Genomic DNA, 25,192 nt, shown 5'->3' with positions numbered 1-25,192 from the left:
ATTAAATACATCTGAGGGTAGCCCATGAGCGTGGCATCTTCTGCATCTGCCTATCTTCCTCCAGTGACCCTCAAACCTGAGAGCACATCACAATCGCTCCTGGAGTATTTAAAAATGTACATCCCCAAATCCATTCCAGAACCATGGAATCTGATATCCAGGGTTGAGGTCCCTGTGTCAATATTTTTTAAAAACAACCCACCATTGTTCTAACCTCACCTTCCTGGCAGCAAACATTGGTCAGATCCAAAAACCTGGGTTACTGCTTACATGTCTTTTAATCCTCTCCTGCTAGTTGCTGCCATTGCAGTGTTGTCAATCCCACTCCTTGAAGACTAAACCTTAGCCCTGCCTCCAGCCCCTCATCAGGAACCTAATACATTTGCCAAACTTCAGGTCTTGCCCCAAATGGACATTTCCCAACCATGAAACTTAGAGTTTCAAAATTAACTACATTTGTGATGAATGTCCCCAGTTTACCAACTGATCAAGGTACTACTGATAACTTACTGAAAATCCAAACTTGCCATGCCCCTGGGCAGGAGGCAGCCTCAATCAGCAGCCTCAATCAGCAGCCTCCACAGCCAGCCTCTGAAGCCAAGTATCTTCTCAGTCTCCTTCTTGGCTTTGAAGACTATATCTCTCCCTATTATCCACCCTTTCAATATTCAGCCAGCTTCAACATTATCCATGCTCTGCTTTAATTGTTTGGCCTTCCTCCTTTTTGCAGAGTTCGGGGGAACCTTGTACCTCCAAAACACTAAAGAATTATTCACATTTCTGATCCTACACTTCAGTGAGACAGTAGAGTTATAAAGAGGCATTGCCCTAGACACCTTTTCCCTGAACTGAAAATTAAAATTTGAACATTTTTCCCCACAGAGCATTCAGCATAAGGTAGATCAGCCATTGGCAATTTGATTATTTTGATCATCATAATGATTGGATTGGTCAACCAAATTGAGAGCTTGGAGGTCAAATACATAGCAACTGATCCAAATTTTATTCAAGATTTAGCACAAAGGATGTATATAGAGGGTGTTCTCAGCTTTCAGTCTGCCATGACTAAATCACACCATAGGAGATTTTCATACAGATGCTGGCATAATGAGATAGGAATTATTCTGTAGCCAAGAAGCCTCAGCTTTTGTTCCCCCACAGATATGTCAATTTAACAGTGAAATGTGAACCAAAAGACATTTATGAGAATTCCAGAATTCAGTTAAGAAGTTGCATACCCCAGGTGAACACAAAGCCAAGGACAGCTGCACTGAAATGGACAAGAAGATCAAGTTCATTTTACCCTCCATCAACTCCTTCCCCAACACAGCACAGCTCAGCACAAGTCTTGACTCACTACTTCTTCCTTGGAAGGAAAAAGAAGGACGAAACATGCATCCAGTGTCCCAGCTTTTCCAAGAGCTGCCTGAGGGACTAGTTTCTGTCTCACCTCATATGGATAAGTGATGGAACTGGTATTGTCTGGATGCCTGAGAGATACTGAGAACAAAGAGAAGTGGGTACAGCTTGCTATGGCCAGCAGGGCTTGATACAATTGGGAGAAGGTGCACAATTCAAGGCTTCTCCCTAAGGATGGAAAGAAAGAAGTGCAGCATGCTTCCAACATTCTAACTGTTTCAAGAGCTTCCCTAGCAACGAGGATATGTCTTGCATGAATGTGGAGCTGATGAGCCAGCACAATTTGCATGGCCTGTGGCTGCAGAGAACAAGATATAGTTGGGTGACTTGCTGTGGTAGGACCAGAGAATGTGCAGCGCCACATACAGACACCAGAGAGAGCAAAAAATTAGACACTACTGAAAAAGAAACTTGCAAGGTTCTAACTGCTCTTGAACAGTCAATGGATCTCATACTAAATCAAAAAGGAAATTAGAAAATATCTTGAAGCAAATAAAAAAAAAACAACAACAACAGCAACATACCAAATCTTATGGGATAGAGAAAAAGAAGTGCTAAGTGGAATAACCTAGAAGAAAAGGATAAATCCCTAGAAACATACAATCTACTAAGACTGAATCATAAAGAAATACAAAATCTGAACAGACCATTTACTAGTAAGAAGATTGAATCAGTAGCCAAAGACCTCCCAACAAAAAAACCATGACCCACTGGTTTTACTGGTGAATTCTACCAAATATTTAAAGATGAATTAATACTAATCTTTTTCAGACTCTTCCAAAAATTAGAAAAGAAGGAACACTCACTTTGATACCAAAGCCAGACAAAGTCACCACAAGAAAAGAAAACTGCAGTCCTGATAATATACTCCTGATAATATAAATGCACAAATCCTTAAGCAAAATACTAGCAAACCAAATTCGATGGAAAATTAAAAGGATTCTACACTATCACCAAGTGAGATTCATCTCTGGGATGCAAGGATGTTTCAATATATAAAAATTAATCAATTTGATACACCATATTAACAGAATGAAGGCTAAAAATCACAGGATCTTCTCAACAGATTCAGAAAAAGCTTTTGACAAAATTCAACACACTTTCATGATAAAAAAACACTCAACAAAATAGGAATAGAAGGAACTTACCTAAATCTAATAAAGGTCATACAAGAAAAGTCCAGAGTAAATATCATACTCAATGATGAAAAAGTAAAGCCTTTTCCTCTAAGATCAGGAACAAAACAAGGATGCCCCCTCTCACCACTCTTATTCAGCTTAGTACTGGAAGTCCTAGCCAGAGCAATTAAGCAAGAAAAAAAAATACAATGTATCCAAACAAAAAAGGAAGAAGTAAAATTATCTGTTCACAGATAATTAAAATTATCTGTTCACAGGTGGATCTTATATATAGAAAACCATAAAATTCCACAAAAAAACCTGTTGGAAATAATAAAATAATTCAACAAAGTTACAGGATACAAAATCCACATAGAAAGATCACTTGTGTTTCTATACACTAATCATCTAGAAAGGAAATTAAGAAAATAGTCCCATTTACAATAGCAATAAAAAGAATATGGGCTTCCCTGGTGGCGCAGTGGTTGAGAATCTGCCTGCTAATGCAGGGGACACGGGTTCGAGCCCTGGTCTGGGAAGATCCCACATGCCACGGAGCAGCTGGGCCCGTGAGCCACAATTGCTGAGCCTGCGCGTCTGGAGCCTGTGCCCCGCAACGGGAGGGGCCGCGATGGAGAAAGGCCCGCGCACCGCGATGAAGAGCGGTCCCCGCACCGCGATGAAGAGTGGCCCCCGCTTGCCGCAACTGGAGAAAGCCCTCGCACGAACCGAAGACCCAATACAGACAAAAATAAATAAATTAATTAATTAAAAAGAAAATCCTTATTAAAAAAAAAAAAAAAAAAAGAATAAAGTACTTAGGAATAAACTTAATCAAGGAGGTAAAAGACACAGTGAAAATAATAAAATATTACTGACTGAATTTAAAGACAAATAAATGGAAAGACATCTCATGTTCATGGATTGGAGGACTTAATATTGTTAAAATATAATAATGTAATATAATAACGTCCATACTACTGAAAATGATCTATAGATTCATCACAATCTCTATCAAAATCCCAATGATTTTAAAAGAAAAAAGAATCCTAAAATTCATATGGAACCACAAAGGACCCCAAATAGCCAAAACAATCTTGAGAAAGAGAACAAAGCCTCATACTTCCTGATTTCAAAATATATTACAAAGCTACAGTAATCAGTACCAGTATAGTACCAGCATAAAAATAGACATACAGACCAATGAAACAGAATAGAGAGGTCACAAATAAGCCCACACATATATGGTCAAATTATCTTTGACAAGGATGTCAAAACTACACAATGGGGAAACAATATAGTCTCTTCAACAAATGGTGTTGGTAAAACTAGATATTCAGTTGCAGAACAAAATTGGACCTTTACCTTACACCATACACAAGAAATAAACTCAAAATGAATTAAAGGCTTAAACATAAGACCTGAAATCATAAAACTCCTAGAAGAAAACATAAAAGGAAAGCTTCATAACATTGGTCTTCACAATGATTTCCTGGATTTGAAAACAAAAGCACAGGCAACAAAAGCAAAAATCAACAAATGGCAGTATATCTCATTAAAAACCTTCTATACAGCAAAGGAAACAACAGAAAACAACAGAATGAAAAGGCAACCTAAGGAATGGAAGCAAATATTTGCAAACCATATATCTAATAAGGGGTTCATATCCAAAATATATAAGGATCTCCTACAAAACTCAATAGCAAAATAGACCAAATAAAAAGTGGGCAAAAGACTCAAATAGATATTGCTCAAAAAAAAAAAAAAAAAAGGCATACAAATCGTTAAAGGGCATCGCTCAACATAGTAATCATCAGGGAGATGCAAATCGAAATCATAATGGCCATTACCAAAAAAACAGAACATTATAAATGTTGGTGAGGATGTGGGGAAATTGGAACCCTTGTGTGATGTTGGTTGGAATGCAAAATGGTGTAGTCAGTATGGAAAACAGTATTAAGACTCCCTAAAGGCATAAGAAATAAAACTACCATATGATCTAGCAATCCGATTTCTTGGTGTTTATCCCAAAGAATTGAAGTCAAGATCTCTAAAAGATACACACTCCTATGTTCATTGCAGCATTATTTACAATAGCTAAGAGGTGGAAGCAACCTAAATGTTCATTGACAGATGAATAGATAAAGAAAATGTGGTCTATACATACAGTGGAATATTATTCAGTCATTAAAAGAAGGAAATCCTATCATAGGCAACAACATGGTTGCACCTTGAGAACATTATGCTAAGTGAAATAAGCCAGTCACAGGAGGACAAATCCTGCATGATTTCACTTATATGAAGCATCTAAAGTATTCAAACTCAGAGAATCAAAAAGTACAATGGGGGGCTTCCCTGGTGGCGCAGTGGTTGAGAATCTGCCTGCCAATGCAGGGGACAAGGGTTCGAGCCCTGGTCTGGGAAGATCCCACATGCCACGGAGCAACTAGGCCCGTGAGCCACAACTACTGAGCCTGCGCGTCTGGAGCCTGTGCTCCGCAACAAGAGAGGCCACAATAATGAGAGGCCCACGCACCACGATGAAGAGTGGCCCCCACTTGCCGCAACTAGAGAAAGCCCTCGCTCAGAAACGAAGACCCAACACAGCCATAAATAAATGAATGAATAAATAAATAAATACAATGGTTGTCAGAGGCTGGGAGAGAAAAAATGGAGAGTTACTGTTCAGTGGGTATAGAGTTTCAGTCATGCAAGTTGAAAGAGTTCAAGAGAGCTGCAGTACAATATTGTGCTTATAGTTAAAAATACTGTTCCATACATTTAAAAAATTAAGAGTCTATCCCATGTTACATATTCTTTATCACAATTAGAAAAATACATTCAAATTCTAGAATACATTGAGTTGTGCCAACTGTTAAGAGTGTAATAGTCTATTTTTTGCTTTTAATTTAGTGTAAACCAAGGACTTTCCATTCAACTGAACTTTGATTATTTTAATACATATTATACAGATGTATTAAATATTTATGAAGGTGTGGGTTCAAGCAAGATTTTAAGAGGTAAGTTAAAACAAATATACAGTCCATTATCAAAATGAAAATATGTGGAAAACTTTTTGGAGTGATGTGCTTTCCCTTTGATTTTTTTTTTTTTTGTTTTTTTTGAGGTTGTATGTCTGGCTTTATTTTCTTCCAGATATGTAGCAATATGATTTGTGAAATAACCCATTCTCTTATCGATGCAAGAATTTTTTTTTTTACTATTGGAGTGTAATTGCTTTACAATGTTGTGTTAGTTTATGCTGTACAACGAAGTGAATCAGCTATATGTATGCATATATCCCCTCCTTCTTGGACCTCCCTCCCATCCACCACCATCCCACCCATCTAGGTCATCACAGAGCACTGAGCTGAGCTCCCTGTGCTATACTGAAGGTTCCCACTAGCTATCTATTTTACACATGGTAGTGTATTTATGTCAAACCTAATCTCCCAATTCACCCTGCCCTCTCCTTCCCCCCCATGTCCACACATCTGTTCTCTACATCTGTGTCTCTATTCCTGTCCTGGAAATAAGTTCATCTGTACTATTTTTTTAGATTCCACATATATGCATTAATATATGATATTTGTTTTTCTCTTTCTGACTTACTTCACTCCGTATGACAGACTGTAAGTCCATCCACATCTCTGCAAATGACCTAATTTTGTTCCTTTATACGGCTGAGTAATATTCCATTGTATATATGTACCACACCTTCTTTATCCATTCATCTGTCAATGGACATTTAGGTTGTTTCCATGACCTGGCTATTGCAAATAGTACTGCAATGAACACTGGGGTCCATGTGTCTTTTCGGATTATGGTTTTCTCAAGGTATATGCCCAGTAGTGGGATTGCTGGGTCATATGGTAGCTCTATTTTTAGTTTTTTAAGGAAACTCCATACTATTCTCCACAGTGGCTGTATCAATTTACATTCCCACAAACAGTGTAAGAGGGTTCCCTTTTCTCCACACCCTCTCCAGCATTTATTGTTTGTAGATTTTTTGATGATGGCCATTCTGACCACTGGGAGTTGATACTTCATTGTAGTTTTGATTTGCGTTTCTCTAATGTTTAGTGATGTTGAGCATCTTTCCATATGCCTCTTGACCATCTGTATGTCTTCTTTGGAGAAATGTCTATTTAGGTCTTACGCCCATTTTTTGATTTTGAAGTGAATATGAGCTTGTACTTTAAGTTACTGAAAGGAAAAAGAAAAACTGGTCCTGATTATAAAAATTAATAATTTAGTGCTCTGTGTAATCAAACTTCTTAGTAATAAAAGATGTACTGTTTCACATGATCCTCTTCTAATTGATGTTTTAAAAATCATGTGGAATTCTACTATGCTAAGTGTAGCTCCCCATTAAGCAAAATTCAAACAAACCCTAAAAACAACTATTTTTCTTCAACAGTGAATCTCTTTTTTTTCTATTTTTATTATGCACTCTGCTTCTCAGTCTCCTGCAGGACTATTACTAATAAAGTTGGTAAAACAATGAGTAGATCAGGATGTAGTCTCACTAAATGGAAGGTGTGGATGGTATTATTATGCAGCCATTTGTCATTATGGACATAGACACCGATGGGAGCTGAGAAAGGGCATGGAACACTCTAATAATACATGTGTGACTACCCCACTTTATTCCATCTGGTCCCCAAATGAATAGACCTATTCATGGTAGCCAACAAAAGTAGGAGTGAAATTCCAGGAGGAAATAAACTAAGGATGAAGAGAAGAATGTGGCAATGGAGTCCAGGGAATAACTCGTTTTCCTCACACTTTTGAGGAATAGTCAATAGTCATCTTAGCAGAGCTAAGATAAGGTTACAAGTGACATCTCTTATTAACATTTGTATAAAGCTGAATTTATTTTAATAATTTTGGATTTTAAATTGCACTTGTGAATAATGAAAAGTAGATCTTATTGAATAAATGTTTTGATTGACTTATTGATTTGAGAAATATTTAAGCATATGATAATAATAAGTACTTTTTTGGGGTGCTTTTAATATGACACACATCATACTGAGTGCTCTATGTGGATATCCTTATTTAATATTTTCAATAAATCTACAAAGTATGCATTACAGGAGAGGAAAATGAGATCTAAGAAGTTAAATGACCACAAGTCCACAAAGCTAGTTAGTGTTGGAGATAGAAATCAGACCCAGACACTCCGACTTCAAACACAATGCATTTATTCATTGTGCTTTAAAAGCCCCAAGTACAAATATAATCATGATATACATGAAATAGATGAACTCATGGTAAGTCACATTTGGCTTAAATAAATGGACCAGCCATTTCATAATCTACTTATTTCTGTAGTTGATAAATCTAGTTCCTTAAAATTATGTCAACATAAATATTTACCTAGGTGGACAAATAAGCCAGTTCATATAAATTTCTCCAAGGGCTAATGTGATATTAATAATCACTTGCAATATGCAAAGTAGTGTTCTCAGCAATTTAACTCAAAAAAAAAAAAAATCTCCCCTAAACCATATTACACAGGTGCTATTACAATCTTTATTTTACAGATAAAAACTAAATTCATAGAGGTTAACTGCCCAAAAATGATAGGTGTAAATTACCCTCATGTTCCCTTCTGTTCAGATACCATTTGCCTGAACGCTATTTTTACTTATTTTCACATGCTTAGATCATCAGAAATACATAACTAAATCTTAGAATCATTATATATAGTGATGTCAATAATGCACAATAATTATCATAAAAATGCAATAAAGAAACTAAATATACAAATAGAAAATAGAAAAAATCTAAGAAAATGAATTTAAATTATAACAAATAGGTAGTTGTTTAATTTTTAAGGTCTTTTTGAAATATAAATGTATTTCAAAGTTTTTTAAATATTTTAATTTAACTTGAAAAATACGAGAAATGGCATTAGCTGTTAAAATTACATTTTAAATTTTAAAATAATACCTTTTTTAAAGATATGTAAAAATTTCTTACCTCCAGCATCTAGCACATGCCTGATATATTGTAAAAATTTAGTATTTGTTGATTTAAATTTAAACTGGCAGGTTTATATATCATGGTATTATAGTAGTTAATTAATGGAGATCAATAGCATTACTTATAACTCTAAAGTTATTTTGTTTTGTAACAGTGCTGATACTTTCACTCTTGATTCAAAATCCCATCTATTTTTCTAAATATTTTAGCAAGTTTCTTATTGTGAGAGATGTGTACACAATTACTTTTATTAAATTACAATTCAGAATAAAGATAATTATCTTTATCAAGTGGAAAATATATAGATATTTTAATTAAATCAAGGAAAATAAGATTATGTAAAGGAATTATAAGAAAATAAAAGTATCCAGTACCATAAAATAGTTCTTATATACTTGATTAGGGGTAAGTTAGTATGAACACATTTTAAAGGCATTTTTCAGTCATTTTCATATAGAGTCATGATGTAAAAGTTCTCTGACTGGTAAAAAGTTTCAGAGGAAGGTGAGCATTTCATATAGATAGATGATATAGAATGCAATAGAGTCTTTTCCAAATAAGTGTGGAAATCAGGGTAAATCAGAATAGATTAACAGGATAGTAGTTCAAAAATGTTTTCTTTAAACTGTAGTGATGAAGGTAAAATATTCAATTCATTGGTGGTAATAATTATCAGTACTGGGTATGGAAGTGGTAGAAGATGATAAATATTCTCCATTAATACTTTATTCAAAAAATACATAGATATATTTATGTATCCTCAAAGAAAGACAACAAAAACAACCTGTATGAGCATGCTGAAACCAATTTCAAGTTGACAAGCCAGGAAAATGCATTTCTGTGTGTGTAGTTGTTACACCACTCTTTATATTCTAAGTGCTTAGCTGTTCTTCCATTCCCAAAGGGCTGTTGATAGCATATCCCCAATATTGGAGCTTAGCAGTTTAAGGACATGTTTTTAAAACTGAATCACACAGGGCTTCCCTGGTGGCGCAGTGGTTGAGAATCTGCCTGCCAATGCAGGGGACACGGGTTCGAGCCCTGGTCTGGGAAGATTCCCACATGCCACGGAGCAACTGGGCCCGTGAGCCACAATTACTGAGCCTGCGCGTCTGGAGCCTGTGCTCCGCAACAAGAGAGGCCGCGATAGTGAGAGGCTCGCGCACCGCGCTGAAGAGTGGTCCCCACTTGCCGCAACTAGAGAAAGCCCTCGCACAGAAACGAAGACTCAACACAGTCATAAATAAATAAATAAATAAATAAAAGAACGTGAATTTCAAAAAAAAAAAACTGAATCACACAAAAGTGGGCATAGATATAGCTGAAGTTATGTAATAAACGTAGTGGATCTTCCTGAATTGTCAACTTATCCTACAACAAAAATAATCATATTGTGGACATGGAATTAAATAATATATACAAACATTTTTCACAGTAAAGCATTTTTATTAAAATTTATGCTTTTATTAGAACACTTTCATGTAGTGTTAGAAGTACCCATTCATTCAATTCTGTTGATAGGGCTATGTTATATGGAAAAGTTTAACAAGCACTGGCTTAAGGTGTTGGACTTTCCAGAGGCTCTTGAAGATTCCTCAGTGATAGTGCCTGGAAAAATTAAGAACTACTTCCTCAGTACTCCCATGGCATTTCTCCCATATCTATCAATTCCAAAGTAATTTTTTTATAATTCATTAATCTGAACTTTTCTAATAGACTAAGAGTGGAACTTGGTTATTTCTTCTCCAGCATTTAACACCATACCAAATTCATAGTGAGCACTCAATAAAATGTGTTGACTATATTAGAAATCTTTTATAACACACAAAGAAGCTAATCTAACTGCAGAATTTCTTCTGTTATAAATAGGATAAAATAAATAGTTTTGAGCTAGATCTGTTGAATTATACTCTGTGGAAAGTCTGTTATCCTTGCCCATTGCCCTCATCCCAAATTCCCCTGAATTTTAATTATGCTTCCCAGCTTTCCTCTTTTGCAAAACTTATTCACCAGAGCCTTTATTGTTAGAAGACAAATGAGTTAATTCACACAAGTGTGGCTGCTTGGCAACTTTAATATCCATAGCAATATTGTTTTTTAGTAAAAGGCACTGGATTTTCTTAAGGAATTATTTTCTAAAAGTTTCTTGTGTCAGGTAGAGAAAAATCCAGCCTTTAGAAATTACTAGGAAATTGTTTTTTTTCTTTCAACTCCTGCCCTGACTCTTTTATGACTCTTTTATGTAGGCAAACTCTATTGCTATATTTACTCACATCTTAATTCATGCATCCAAAAATTGATTAAAAGTTTCCCATGCTCTGACACAATGGCAGAGGCTCAGAAAGCGTTAAGTATAGTCTCTGCGTTTTCAGGGCTTACAGTCCAGTTGAGCACATCAAGGAATAATAGCTAGCATTCACTGAGCACTTACTATATACCAGTCACTCTATCATGTGGAAATTACTTATTTACTCCTTATCACAAATGTTTATGGAAGGTATTATACCACAACAGAGGAAACTGAAGCACTGAGAAGCCTCGTAAGACATGGAACCAGAAATGAATCTCATGCTGACTCTGGAGCCTCTGTTTTTAACCACTGTCTTCTACTACCTTTGTGGATGCATAAGATAATATTCTCTCCACTGCGTCTGTGGCTCTGGGACTCTTTCTAGTCACAACTTTAAGAATCTGATAAAAGATTTACAAAACCTCAATAGATACAAATGTTCTACACCATTTCTAGACATTTATGTGTAACTCTGAAGCGTATTAATGAATCTCAAGACATAAACCCCAGACTAACTAGACTAGTGCAATAACATTAGACAACATGAGAATCCAACACATCACAACCATGAAGGGTGCCATTGAACCAGTAGCCACATTCAGATCCTACCAGAAGCCATGGCCCCCCCAAAACTCCATTGCTATAAAAAAGAAAGAAAGAAAGAGAGGCAGATAGGTTTGAAGCAAAGTTTCTAGAATATTCACATGCTTTAAGCAACTAGACATTTATGGGCTACAAAGATTTTAAATATGACAACCATTTGGGTTACACAGTTACATATGCTTGTAGAAGGAATCTAAATAACCAATGTGGTTCTTCATGAGAAGATACTGAAAGAATGAAATACAGCTTTACTGGGGAAAAGAGTAAGATATAAATCAATGCTTATTCATGGTTTTCTTTCCATTAGATTTTACTGAAATTATCATGCATGTAATCACATTTTTCACTAATTTCTACATGATAAGCACAGAATTTTTCAGTAGTTTATGAAAGTATCTTTCTTCGGAACTCAATAATTAACAGTGGTGCTTTGTCTTCAATCTGCAAGCGTGATACCTTTCATAAAATTGAATCTGATACCCAGTTCAAACTGTCAAACTAAAATGCTAAGCCATTGTTTCCTATCCTTTTTTTTTTTCATTATCACTCCCACTAAGAAACTTTTAGACCTTTTCCTTCCCTAATTGCTCCCCATGAAATTTTAATATTTCAGATATTCTCTATACCTGTTTATGTACTGTACAGCTATCTTGGGCTTTATAAATTTAAAAACTAAGAATTTTTCTGTCCCTGAAAACAAATTTTTACCACCTAGGAGGCAATATCACCCCCTTTGAGAATGTATGTGCTAAATAATAAATTTCTATAAAAGCAAATTTTATATAACAATGCTTTTTTTGTAAATCATCATGTGAGTACTTCTTATTTCTCAAGCACTATATTAACCCTTGAAAATAAAAAAATCTAGAAAGATAATATCTTTTGTAGCTAGAATTTAAATGGAAAAGAGTTAAGATCAATATCTGTAGAAACAATCCTTAAATTGTCTAGGATTATTTTGAGGTCCTACAGTTATATGGATAGAAAGCCAAAGAAATACCCTTATTTCTACTATTGTGATCGAGTTTAGCCTCTGTTAGTGTGGCATGGGAAATACCTGATAGAATCAAACTCATGTTTTGTTTTATAACTGTTTAACTTGTATGTTTCTTAGAGGAATTTTTTCCGTAAAAGAATGGATCTTTTTTTATATGTGTTTACAGTGTACGTAACTAACAATTAAAAATGAAAATATAGTTTATCAAACCACAAACATATGTACTAATTTGAAACATTATTATAGGACAAGAGATATTTATTTAAAATAAATTAACTATAGGACTCATGCTTTTAGTTAACAGTAGTATCAGATAAAAAGGTTGATAGATCAATTGATAGATCAATAGATTGATGAATGGATGGATGGACAGATCAACAGATAAGTAAATACATATATATGTACATATAACAGTCATTCATTTTCTTTTCTAGCTTCTCTCTGGTCACAGAATCCTGGCACAATTAGGATTTTTTCCAATCAAGTTACTGCCACTTTTCTTATACAATCTGATGAAAATGATTATATTGGCTTTAATGCAACATACACTGCATTTAACAGCAAAGTGCTTAATAGTAAGTACTGTTTATTCCTTAGCCTTTGAATCTTCAGGTGCTTTAATACTGTAATGGAATTTTAAAAGTAGCAGAACCTAATATTTTAGAACAGGGTCATTATCTGTTTCATTATGCAAGTTCTTTAATGAGTATCTCTTATGTATACCTTTCTCCATTTGATACTTGCAAAGAAATGAGAAATTAGAAAATAGCTCACATTCTTCAAAACAATCAAATAACCAATTTGAGAAAAAGTATAAATCAATAGGAAAATTAAACTTTTATATACTGCAAGTATTCAAAGCTTAAAAAATTAGCATAGGGCTTCCCTGGTGGCGCAGTGGTTGAGAGTCTGCCTGCCAATGCAGGGTACACGGGTTCAAGCCCTGGTCTGGGAAGATCCCACATGCCGCAGAGCAACTGGGCCCGTGAGCCATAATTACTGAGCCTGCGCGTCTGGAGCCTGTGCTCCGCAGCAAGAGAGGCCGCGATAGTGAGAGGCCCGCGCACTGCTATGAAGAGTGGCCCCCGCTTGCCACAACTAGAGAGAGCCCTCGCACAGAAACGAAGACCCAACACAACCATAAATAAATAAATTAAAAAAAAAAATGATCAAGTCCTTTAAAAAAAAAAAAATTAGCATAAAACTAATTCTGAGAATGTTCCACATCAACCTAATTTTGATCAGAGTATTAAATTTAGTAAATAAATAGGGGGAGCAAAAAATTTGGGACAAAGTTTATGTGGGTAAGCCAACAGAGGTAAGATATAAAAATTAAAGAACAATAAGAACAAGATGCTTGTCTTCACTGAAGCCTAATGGGGTATAAGAAACATAAGAACACAGTTGGCAACAAAATGATGTGTTTGTTTTTTAACTAAATGGAATTAAACAGTTAAAATGAATTTAAAAAAATGATTTTGTGCATGCCACTTAATTATAAACTGTGTGAGTTTATGTTATTTTCAATTCTATCTATTATGATTAGTCATATTGTTGACTACATTTGAAGTATTTTATTATTTTTTTTAATTTACAGATTATGAGAAAATCAACTGTAATTTTGAAGATGGCTTTTGTTTCTGGATCCAGGATCTAAATGATGACAATGAATGGGAAAGGATTCAGGGAAACACCTTTCCTCCCTCTACTGGTCCAAATTTTGACCACACTTTTGGCAATGATTCAGGTATAGTTCATATTTAATTCATAAACTAAAAGAAAAGTGTCATGCACTGTTCTGCAGTTCAAAGTGAGCAGTATTAAATGTAAGACAGTCTTTTCAGACTTTCTTTTTTTTTGATCATGGACTAATAAATGAATTTAAATGAAAATGGTAATCAAGTAGGCAAGTAAGAGTATTTCAAGAAATATATTTTTTACCCTATATATTCATGAAATGTTGAAAAGTACACAGAGGCCATTAGAGACAAAGAGACTTGGGTTGTCACCCTAGATTTGCCACTTATTATTAACTAAGGGGACTTGTGGGAGGTAAATAACTGTTCTGAACTTTGGTCTACTCTGCCTTAATTTCCATTTTCTGATTGTTCATTGCTAGTGTACAGAAATACAATCGATTTTGTATGTTGATCTTGTACCCTGCAGCCTTGCTGAAACTGTTTATTAACTCTATTAGTTTTTTAAGAATTCTTTAGAATTTTCAATGGATCAAGATCATACCATTTTGAAATACAGATAAAAAGGCAGGTTTACTTCTTCTGATAAGCTTTCTTAGTCTGTCAGGGCTGCCATAACTAAATACCACAGACTGGTTATCCTAAACAATCAATAATTATTTTTCACAGTTCTGGAGACTGGAAGTCTGAGGTCAGGGTGCAAGCATGGTATGGTTCCGATGAGAGCCCTCCTTTGGTTCACGGACACGAGCCTCCTTACTGTATCCTCACATAACAGAGAGAGAGAACATAAGAGAGAGCTCTCTCCTGTCTCTTCTTATAAGATCATTTATATTGACACCATCATGAGGACTCCACATTCATGACCTAATTACCTCCCAAAGGACCTATCTCCAATATCATCACATTGGGGTTTAGGATTTCAACGTATTGGGGTGGGGGTGGGGGACAACCATTCAGTCCATAGCAGAAAAACTATGGAAGAGCTGATGCTAAAACATGGTCCCAAGGGAAAGGTAGTGCTTTGTAGGTATATTTTTCATGTGAGTGGGATATTAGAACTCGATTTCAGGTGGAGACATTAACATTGAGACAATAAAATCTGAGAAGACCAGAAATTATTGGGAATTATCAGGAGATAAGGAACTCATAGTGAGAAGACCAACCATGTAAACCTTGGAAGCATGTATTCATAATACTAAATACAATCTAATCACAAATCTAGAAGTAATATGGATCTTACAAAGTAAGGAAAAGGACAGAATAGAAATTCATGCATTTAGATAATTTTCTTAGACAAAATCTATCCTATATTATCTCTTTTTACCAATGAGAATTCAATTCAATTCAAAGAACACATATTAAAACCTCTCTCTAACCAGGTATGGTTCTAGGCATTGAGGACACAGATCACACATCACCATTTCTACAAAGTCTTTCTGGAACCTCCAAGTTAAAATCTTCCTTTCCGTTAAACATTAAAACACCTCTTTTGTTTTTCCTATCACGTGGCCTTATATCTGCTTACTTATTTGTTTCTTTCCAACACAGTGTTCTCTTCAGGAACAAGAACCTTGTCTTTTTCATCTTTGAATTGCTAGTGTATTCTCAGTGCCTGAATCTAACTAACATGTAAAATTATTTTTAAATACATGAATGAATGTCTACAACTTTTATTCAGTAAGTCATTTCTAAATAAGTGATTGACTACATGAAATTGCTTATAACATAATAATAGCCTGAGCACATGTGCATTGTAATTTATTATTAATAGCCCCTTATATTACAAAGATCAATATCCTTGTTTTTATAACCTGAAAAGTAAATGGCTTGAGTTAATGTCAACTGTGAATGACATCTAGTAAGAGTACATTAAAAAGTTATTTTTTTCATGGTAGAAATGTATCTGAGTAATCCTGATTCCTTAGAAAATACATCCCCAGAATAATAAAATACAGTTCATCATACTACTTCAAATTGAAAGTATATCTTAATAAAATGTGACTAATTTTTATCTATTTCCCTATGAAATCATTGAAAGTTCCTCTCAATGTGTTTATTCACTCCTTTATTTAAGAAGTATTTTTTGAACCCAGGCCTTATGCAAGGCCTCAGAATGTATCTGTGAATATAAAACAGATTTTCTGCTCTCGTGGAACACATATTTTAGCAAAGAAAAACAGAAAATAAGCAATATGCATGACAAGTCATTACATCTTGGGGTTCTGTTTAATGTGAATGAGTACTCTGGGAAAATACAGAGCTTAGTAAGGTCAGTGGGGAGGGCAGGTGTTCAGGTGCTTTTGCAAATTAAAATAGAGTCATTAGTTTCAGGTCTCATTGAAACAATAAGTGACATTTGAATCAAAACTTCCAAGGAATGGAAGGAATTAGCCATATAGATTATTCCAGACAGAGGAAACAAGCAGAGTAAAGGCTCTAAAGGGAGCGTGCCTGACCTGCTTGAAGAAAGGCCAGGAAACCAGCATGGCTGAAGTGGAATCAATAAGGACAGTAGGGCCTAGATAATAACAGGTCTTCCATGGCTTTGGCTTTTCCCCAGTGAAATTAGGAGCTATTGAAGTTTAAGCGTAGGAATGAGAGAATTCACACTGACTGGTAGAATATATTATGGCAGGGCAAGGTGTTGTCAGAGAGACCAGTGAAAGGCTATCACCTAATCCAGAAAAGAGGCCATGGGACTCTCAGCTGTGGTGAGAAGAGGTCAGATTCTGGATATAATCTGAAAGTAAAGTTAACAGGATCCTGCTAAACTACTTACCACTGTGGACCTATAGACAAAAAATGCGCACTGCATAGATGGCCAATCTCATTAGACCTACATGTTTAATAGTGAAAATTATGACATGCATCGTCTCATACATAATTTATCTCTTTTGAATAAGTGATTTCCCAGAACCTGATCCTCTATGGATAAATTTGTAATCTCCACAGCTGAAGACTAACCCCAAGTGATAATCACCCAACCCTCTAAAGGATCCTGATCTAAAACAGTCAAATAATTTGACCAATTTTTTTTCCTTAACTGTAATAAAAAAAAATGTCTCTACCACACTTGGACAAGGGTAGTCAGAGGAAAGTGCAGGAAGCATTTATATCTACTGACTATGACAGATAGCTTTTACGTAGCTGAAATCTTTGATGTTCAAATTATCATTTTCTCCTTTTATGTCATCATAATAAGAGATAAAAATAATTCCACTGATATTTGAAGACTATAAGTACGTTACAGGAGAAAAATGGTTTCAGCTTGCCAACAGATTAAATAACGAAAGAAATAAAATGAAACTGACCAAAGTGAAAGAGGTTGAATGTCAGATGGAGGTTTTAAATAGTTGGGTTGGAAATGGAGTCTCAGGAGAAAGTCGTGTAGCAGGAGTTATTTAAAATGAGATGAGTTAGAGCAGTTCAGAGCCCACCAGAGGCAGCAGTGTAATGAGAACGGATGAGAGGCCTTAATAGGTCCTTCCTAACTCTCATACCAGTGATTTCATAACCTACGAGTCATTCCCCCGCAAGGGGCATTTTTCTTCCAGACTGCTTTTTTATGTGTCAGAACATTCTGCCTCTGAGATGGAAGGGAATTAAATCTCTCCCGCTGTTCCTCTTACCCATGCAGGGTTTTTTGGTTTTTTACTTTCACTTTAAATGACAGGAAAGTCTATATGAAACAGATAAACTTTGAATTAACATTGCTTTAGGGAAGAACATCTAAGTCCCTTAACTTTCTGAGTCCTTCTGAAGAAGTTTCTCCCAGTGGAGCACCGGCTCCCGAGTCTCTGTTTTGTCAACGCTCAGTTTCTCTGTACTTCTTAGAAACAAAGGGAATTGGCGGAGACGGTGGCACTGATACAGGGCAGCATCTTGGGGTGCTCAGCAGTGGCCCATTTTTTCAGAACATTCAGGGAAAATGAGGTTAGTAACATGTGAAAACTTAAGAAATGGAGGAGTCACAAAAGAGCTAGAGGAGCCAAAGAAAGCATTTTTTGTTGGCCTTTCTCAGTGAAATCATAATTGTTCTAACACCTGGGGGCTAGCATAGTGTAGTAGTAAAGACCATTAAAATAGAGACCCTGAAGTCATAGCTAGGTTTAAATCTGAGCTCTGTCATTTAGACAAGTTATCTATCTACTATCTCAGTTCCTTCATCTGGAAAGTGGGTCGATGATAATAGAACCTGACTTTGGAGGCATGTTATGAACATTAAATTATTATGTTGGAAAAAAACTTCAGAAAATACCTGACATATGAAAAATGCTTTATAAATGTTAGGTATTATAACTATTTTCTTTTCATGCCACAGATGTATTCAACAGAAACAAATAGGCTGTGATATTTTTCTAAATACTACTGTTCAATTTTCAAAAGTATATTAAGTCTTTTGGATATCTGCGTTTTATTTAGCTTATAGACTTATTCTAAAATAAGTAGAATTTTAGTGTTTCAAAGTAAAATTGTCCTTATTTCCTTATCTTTCCTGTGATGTTGAATTTCAGAAAATAATATTACTCTTTAATAGTGACAGAATCTGACTGAATTTGCACCATTCTCCAATCTAAACCTTTCAATATTTATCTACCAGATTCAATTAACTTTATATGCAACCACAAACTCAAAGTGATTTATATAAGTTTATTTTCTTCTTGAGAGGGACCTCCAAGTTTCCAGAAAGTTCTGCCATCTCTGCAGTTTCTGCTCTCTCTACATCAGCATCAGCACATGTCCAGCACTTCTTTTTATTTGGGCTGTTGGAAGCAGAGGTTAGGTTCAGTTCATGGAGAAATAAGCAGAAAAAGGGATAGGTAGAAGCTGTAAGAGAAACCTTATGGCTCACAGCAAAGGCTCACTGAATGCTTAAATTACAAAATGTTCTGGGTTTGAAGCTGACTCTGCGATTAATTCCAAGAGCTCTCAAAGGTATTTCAAGAAAGTTGACGGATTTTAAAAGAAATTATCATTTAACCATATAATTCCCCATATGGTTACGGAAAATATCTATTTAATCATTTATTTTGTGCAGTCCTTTAATAAATTTAAAAATTAAATTTGCCAGTCTAATTAGTGTAACAAGAATAATTAAACAGTATTCAGCTAATCCATATAAAGAATTCAAAAATGTACCTTGTCTTTCTTTTTTCCAAATTTCTAGCAAGTTTTAAAAGTCACATGTGAACATAGATACAATACACAACGGAGTACACTAAGTGACATCAGAGAAGTACAAGTGCAACTGAGAATTCAAAAGGAGGGGTTATATCTAGTTGGAAAGACCAAGAAGGGTTTTCTGAAGGAGATGTTAATTTGATTTAAATGACCTCAAAAAATCTGTAGGATACTGACAGGTACAATTGTAAGGAGAATTAGAAGGACAGGAAAACAGAAAAAAAGACCCCAAGAGTTATAACATTTCTCGGTGATGGAAAAGTTAAAATAATCTAATTTTGTAGAAGTGCTGCATGTCAATATTAACACATGAATTATAAGAACTATGGCTAGAAAAGGAAGTCATAGCACAGAGGCCTCAAACATCACAGTGAATTTGTTGGTTTAGTAGGAAACAAAGAGATGGTGAATAATGTTGAATAGGGACAGATTAGATTGTACAGAAGGAAGCATTATTAAACAACGATGTATGTGATGAAGAATTCTCACGGGGAGTCAGAGTACTACGAGACACACTTGGAAATAGGTAGTGACTATGATGGGATGACTTAAGTCTTAGTCCCAAGTTTTATGATGTTCCTACTCCTCCACCTGGTGAAATACTCCAGCAGAAATATTGTGTGGACTTCTAGTTTCCATACTCTGAGTTGGTTCTGAGTAGAACCAACTGGATGTACAACTATTGAGAACTTATCAGATGAAGAAGCAAACTGAAATTGAGCCACATTAAAATCATTGAAGGGAAAAAGGACCGATAATCTTGAGAAGACCAAGAGAGTCATAATAGTGGCCTTTATATATTTGTAGAGCTACCATAAATTCATCTTATCCTAATGAGCCCAGGAGGCAAAATTAGAAACAATAGGTGCACAATAACTTATTCTTAAAAAAGAAATGAATTTTCTAATCATGTTGAAATGGAATGGGCTGCCTTGAAATGCAATGATTCCTGCTGCATCTGATATATGTTAAACAGAGGTCAAGTGACCCCCATAGGCAAAATGCTGTGAATGAAATTTAAGGACAGTGGGTAGTTGGACTAAGTAAATTTTTATGTCAACTATAATTCTCTACTTTTGAAATTCATAATTTTATGAAGAATTTCCTTCCTCTTCTAATCTGTTAACTAAATAATTTAGCTCATTTCATAGGAATAATAATTTAATATATCATTTTACTTTATTCCAAAATACACAATTCTATCTGATATTTAGTGTATTGTGTTTTTTTAATTTATTTATGCAAAATTCATAAGATATTACAGTCAACATAATTAATTTTTTATCTAAACCATGATACAAAGCTCATAACATCATGATACCTTAATTGGACTGAAAACCCCAAGTTTACTACTGTTTAATGGGTAAACAATACATTCAAAATATTTCTAATTATAACTAATTGATTGTGAACATGGCCAAACATAAATAGGAGCATGATGTGTGTTTAAGTTATATAATTGCTGCTAACTAGAAATATTTCTGAATTGGGTAGCCATTTCAGTACTTATTCATGGCATTCAGTGGCATTTTAATTATTTCCTCTAGAACTATACTCTAAGCAACTCAAAAGGGACTTGGAGTTGGGCATTTAGAGAGTCGATTCTGTAATATGTCTTCTGTATCTATACTACTTTTTATTGGTTTGAATAATTGAACACTAACTACATGGCTAAAATAAGTACTCATGAAATATCACAGCACTATACAAAGTATAAGTAGTATGTTAATACTATAAAATATTAAATTCACATTCATTTCTATTTTACCTTTTGTAATCTAAATCCAGTGATGTGCATATATTACATTTAGTAAGATATTTGATGTGATTTCACCTTGATAAAATACTCATTCTGAATAATTTTTGCCTCATTGATCTAAATATGCATTGATATATCTATTGGCAGTTCTACTAGCATTTTTCTTCGTGTCCTGTCCTTATTCCGCATGCTATAAATAAATGGGTCTGAACTTTATACATAGCATTGACTATAAAAATTTCTATATAAAACGTTTGTGGTTCAAAGGATACCATCAGAAAATTTTTAAAATAACCCACAGAATGGGATAAAATATTTGAAAATTTTATATTTTGATCAAATATTTGAAAATCATATTCCCTGGTGAGGGAATTTTATCCAGAATATAGAAAGAACTCTCAAAACTCAATAATAGAGACAAATAATGGCCAAAGGATTTGAACACTTCTCCAAAGAAGATATATGAATGGCCAATGACATAAAAAGATTCTGAACATCATTAAATTAAACATCATTAAATTAGTCATTAGGTACATACAAATCAAAACTACAATTCGTTACTTTTCACATCTACTAAGATGGCTATGATCAAAAAGACAGACAATAACAAAGGTTAGCTTATATTCATACACTGCTGGTGGGAATGTAAAATGGTGTGGTCACTCTGGAAAACAGTCTGGTCGTTCCTTGAAAGGTTAAACATAGAGTTTAACATGAGTAATACAGTTAAATACATGACCCTGCAATTCTACTCCCCGGTACATACTCAAGAGAAATGAAAATGAGCATCCTCATAAAAACAAGTTGATAGCAGCATTACTCAAAATATCCAAAGAAGCAGAAACAATTTAAATGTCCTCCACCTGGTGAATGGATAAATTTTAAAATGTGATATATGCCTACAATGGAATATTATCCTGCCATAAAAGGTAATGAAGCACTAGTACATTACAACTTGGAGGAACCTTGAAAACACTAACTAAGTAAAAGAAGTCATTCACAAAAGACCATATGTTGCATGGTTTCATTTACACGAACTATTCAGAATAGGCAAGTCTACAGTTTTAAAGTAGATTAGTGGCTGCAAGAGGCTGGAAGAAGGGTGACAGGAATGGAGAGTGTCTGCAATTGGGCATGGGTTTCTTCTTGGAATTATGAAAATGTCCTAAAAAAAACACTTCTGTTTGAAAGTACAAGAGAGAAGATGATTGCTTTCAAATAAACACTAAATTTCAGCATTTCATAAAAAATTACATTCCAAAAAAATTAAATTTATCCAATATTTCTTTTGCTTTACATCATATTTGGTTTCATGATTCCTGCTTTCTGTCATAATACATGAGCTGCAGACCAAAAATAAAAAAATTAAATCTGCCTAAGAAAACGTTCAAGAGGTCTCATCCCAACAACTTTTCCCACACTTCAGATGACTCAAATCATTGGCTGCAAGAATGAATTCCAGACCAGAAAGCACTTTATGCAGTGGCTTGAGCTATTTAGAAAGCTTTTATGTGGATTAGCATGTTTCCTGCTCCTCTGTGATCTGACTAGTTATCATTCAAAGGAATATGGAAGATAAGATTGTTGTAAAATCAGGTCACTTCTTATTTAGAGAAACACAGTATAGGCAATGGAATAAAAAACTGACCACCTTTGAAACACTTAACTTTGCCTTAGAATTTGTATTTAACTACTTGCCTATATCATGCGTTAGTCTACCAGCATAACTTAATATCTTAATGGATTGATTGTCTCTAAAGGAGTGAATTAACCAAAACATCTAATAAATTGGAATTAAAGTGGTATTTGGGCATAATAATATGATGAAACAGTCATGTGGACTCATGGTAACTCAGACTTTGATATATCCTTCCAATTCAAGGCTATTGGGAAGTCCAGAGTTGAGAAGTGATTTTCTTAAATAACAATTGGTTATGGAAGCTGTTTTCTGGCCTCCAGTCCATTGTCCTTTCCACTGTACCTAAATACATTTCCTTATATTTTCATCTTAAAGTTGTGCTTTCCTGCTTATGAATGATATAGCTCCCACAACGAAAATGCTCATAGTTAAGTGCAGTAAACAATTTTTGTTGTTTTTACAGGATTTTACATTTCCACCCCAACTGGACCAGGAGGGAGACGAGAAAGAGTAGGACTTTTAAGTCTCCTTTTAGACCCCACTTTGGAACCAGTCTGCCTTAGTTTCTGGTATGTTATAGACTCATGTTAAGTGACATCTTATTTAATGAGTAACGTTGCCAGGCTCAAATTTTACTAAGGTGTTGTCCCAAGTTTTAATGTATTAGTCATTACTTTTCCAGCTGATAAAGTAGCAAAATACTGGGAAACTCCCTCCTTTTCTCTAGCAACTCCCTCACCCAAGATAAAGGGGGGTATTTGAGTTTAGAAGGGTTTAGAAGAACCCTAAAATATATATATTCTAATGTTGTAGGAATCCATTCATTTTTGCTTGCTTCCAAACTAGGTATTATATGTATGGTGAAAATGTCTATAACCTAAGCATTAGTATCAGCAGTGACCAAAACATTGAGAAGACAATTTTCCAAAAGGAAGGAAATTATGGAGAAAATTGGAACTATGGACAAGTAACATTAAATGAAACAATGGAATTTAAGGTTGGCAAAACGCTTTATAATCATGTATTTGTATTATAAAAATGGTGGTACAATTACAGTTTATGGTGATATGGTGAAAAAATTAATTTACTTTCTGGGTATAGCCAAGTCACCTTACTTTCCTAATCTTCCTCCTTTATTACCTTTGAGCACCTCTATTTTCAATTATTCATTGACTTATTAAAAACCATTTACTGAGGAACAATTTACTACATGAAAGTACTACTTATAATGAGCCATAAAAGTCATAGAAACCTTGAAGGATATTTCAACTTTCTTCAGCAACTTTCTAGCACAAGCCAACCGTGTTTTCCTATGCCCTCTGCCTAACTAGGTCTTGCAACTTTTCACATACACCACCTAGATCAGCCCTGCACTTTTCTAAGGAATCATCTTTTCCTGTTAAAACATCCACACGCACCAGAATCCATCCACCCTGCCCCACCCTGACTTAATCGCATATCTTTCCTTTAGAAACAAATTCTATGAGCCGTCTCATTGGGAAGTCTCTGATCATTTATTTCACATTAGGGTGAATTAATTTTTCATGTAACAGCTTCTCGTGTTCTTTTCCTAAGGGTGTTTGCAAGTAAAATGTAGGATAGGGGTTTCCCTGGTGGCGCAGTGGTTCAGAATCTGCCTGCCAATGCAAGGGACACTGCACTGCACTGGACATCTCTCCCAAGTCTGGGTTGGTGTCCTCTGAGTATCACCCTCACAATATATCCCACACCAGCTTCCTGGGTAAACTATGACCAGTACCAGCTGGCCCTGAACAACTATATCATACTCATATTTTCTCTTGTTTCCTTCTTCTCTCATTTAAATGATCTAATCAGTGTGTCTTCTCTTCAAGGTTGTATGCTCTAAGAAGGCAGACAGCTACCTGGATTTTTAATATTATTGAGGAAAGAACCTAGAATAAGATTGCTCTCCCCTGCCAGATGATGTGTATATGTGACAGAGTGCAATGAAGTATGACAATGTCATGAAAGAAAGAGCTAGAGACAGAAACTGTGACAATGTTGCCTAACAAAGAAAGAAGACACTAGTGAAAATTTAGACTAGTATGAGCACATATTAGGAAGCTGGGCTCAGCTGAAGGACACTGAAAAGCAATATTTCACTTTGCGATAACTTGTCCACATTTACTTGGGCATGGCAGTATTGATTCTCCAGAGGATACTGGGCCACAAGAAGAATCAATCAGAAAAGATTAAAGCGGAATTGTTTTATGTGCCTCTATGAATTACAGGTTGCTTTTAATGCGTTTAAAAACCCATTCCTGAGTGATATAGCATTGGATGACATTAGCTTAACATATGGGATTTGCAATGTGAGTCTTTATCCAGAACCAACTTTGGTCCCAACTCCTCTGCCAGAACATCCTAGTAAGTAACTTTAACATGTATTTTTCCTAATTAAGTTATTACTATTTTCAGGTAGATCTCGCTCTGACTTATTTTTTTATTATCTTGCCCTAGTATTATTTTTTTCA

General features: G+C 35.1%; 1 protein-coding gene across 1 annotated transcript in view; it reads left to right on the top strand.

Moving 5' to 3' along the window:
- TMPRSS15 (transmembrane serine protease 15) overlaps positions 1-25,192 on the top strand; it is a 138,753-nt gene that overhangs the window by 37,700 nt on the left and 75,861 nt on the right. Inside the window, exons 8-13 of the mRNA XM_007164132.2 lie at positions 5,451-5,557; positions 12,853-12,993; positions 14,016-14,165; positions 23,161-23,266; positions 23,544-23,694; positions 24,950-25,085. Of these exons, the coding sequence (XP_007164194.2) occupies positions 5,451-5,557; positions 12,853-12,993; positions 14,016-14,165; positions 23,161-23,266; positions 23,544-23,694; positions 24,950-25,085 (791 nt within the window). The remainder of the gene's footprint in view (positions 1-5,450; positions 5,558-12,852; positions 12,994-14,015; positions 14,166-23,160; positions 23,267-23,543; positions 23,695-24,949; positions 25,086-25,192) is intronic.

The sequence above is a fragment of the Balaenoptera acutorostrata genome, chromosome 4 (assembly GCF_949987535.1).
Source record: "Balaenoptera acutorostrata chromosome 4, mBalAcu1.1, whole genome shotgun sequence".
In the NCBI taxonomy this organism is placed as follows: Eukaryota; Metazoa; Chordata; class Mammalia; order Artiodactyla; family Balaenopteridae; genus Balaenoptera; species Balaenoptera acutorostrata.
The sequence above is the reverse complement of the archived record's forward strand: the minus strand, read 5'-3'. Positions and strand labels throughout refer to the sequence as shown.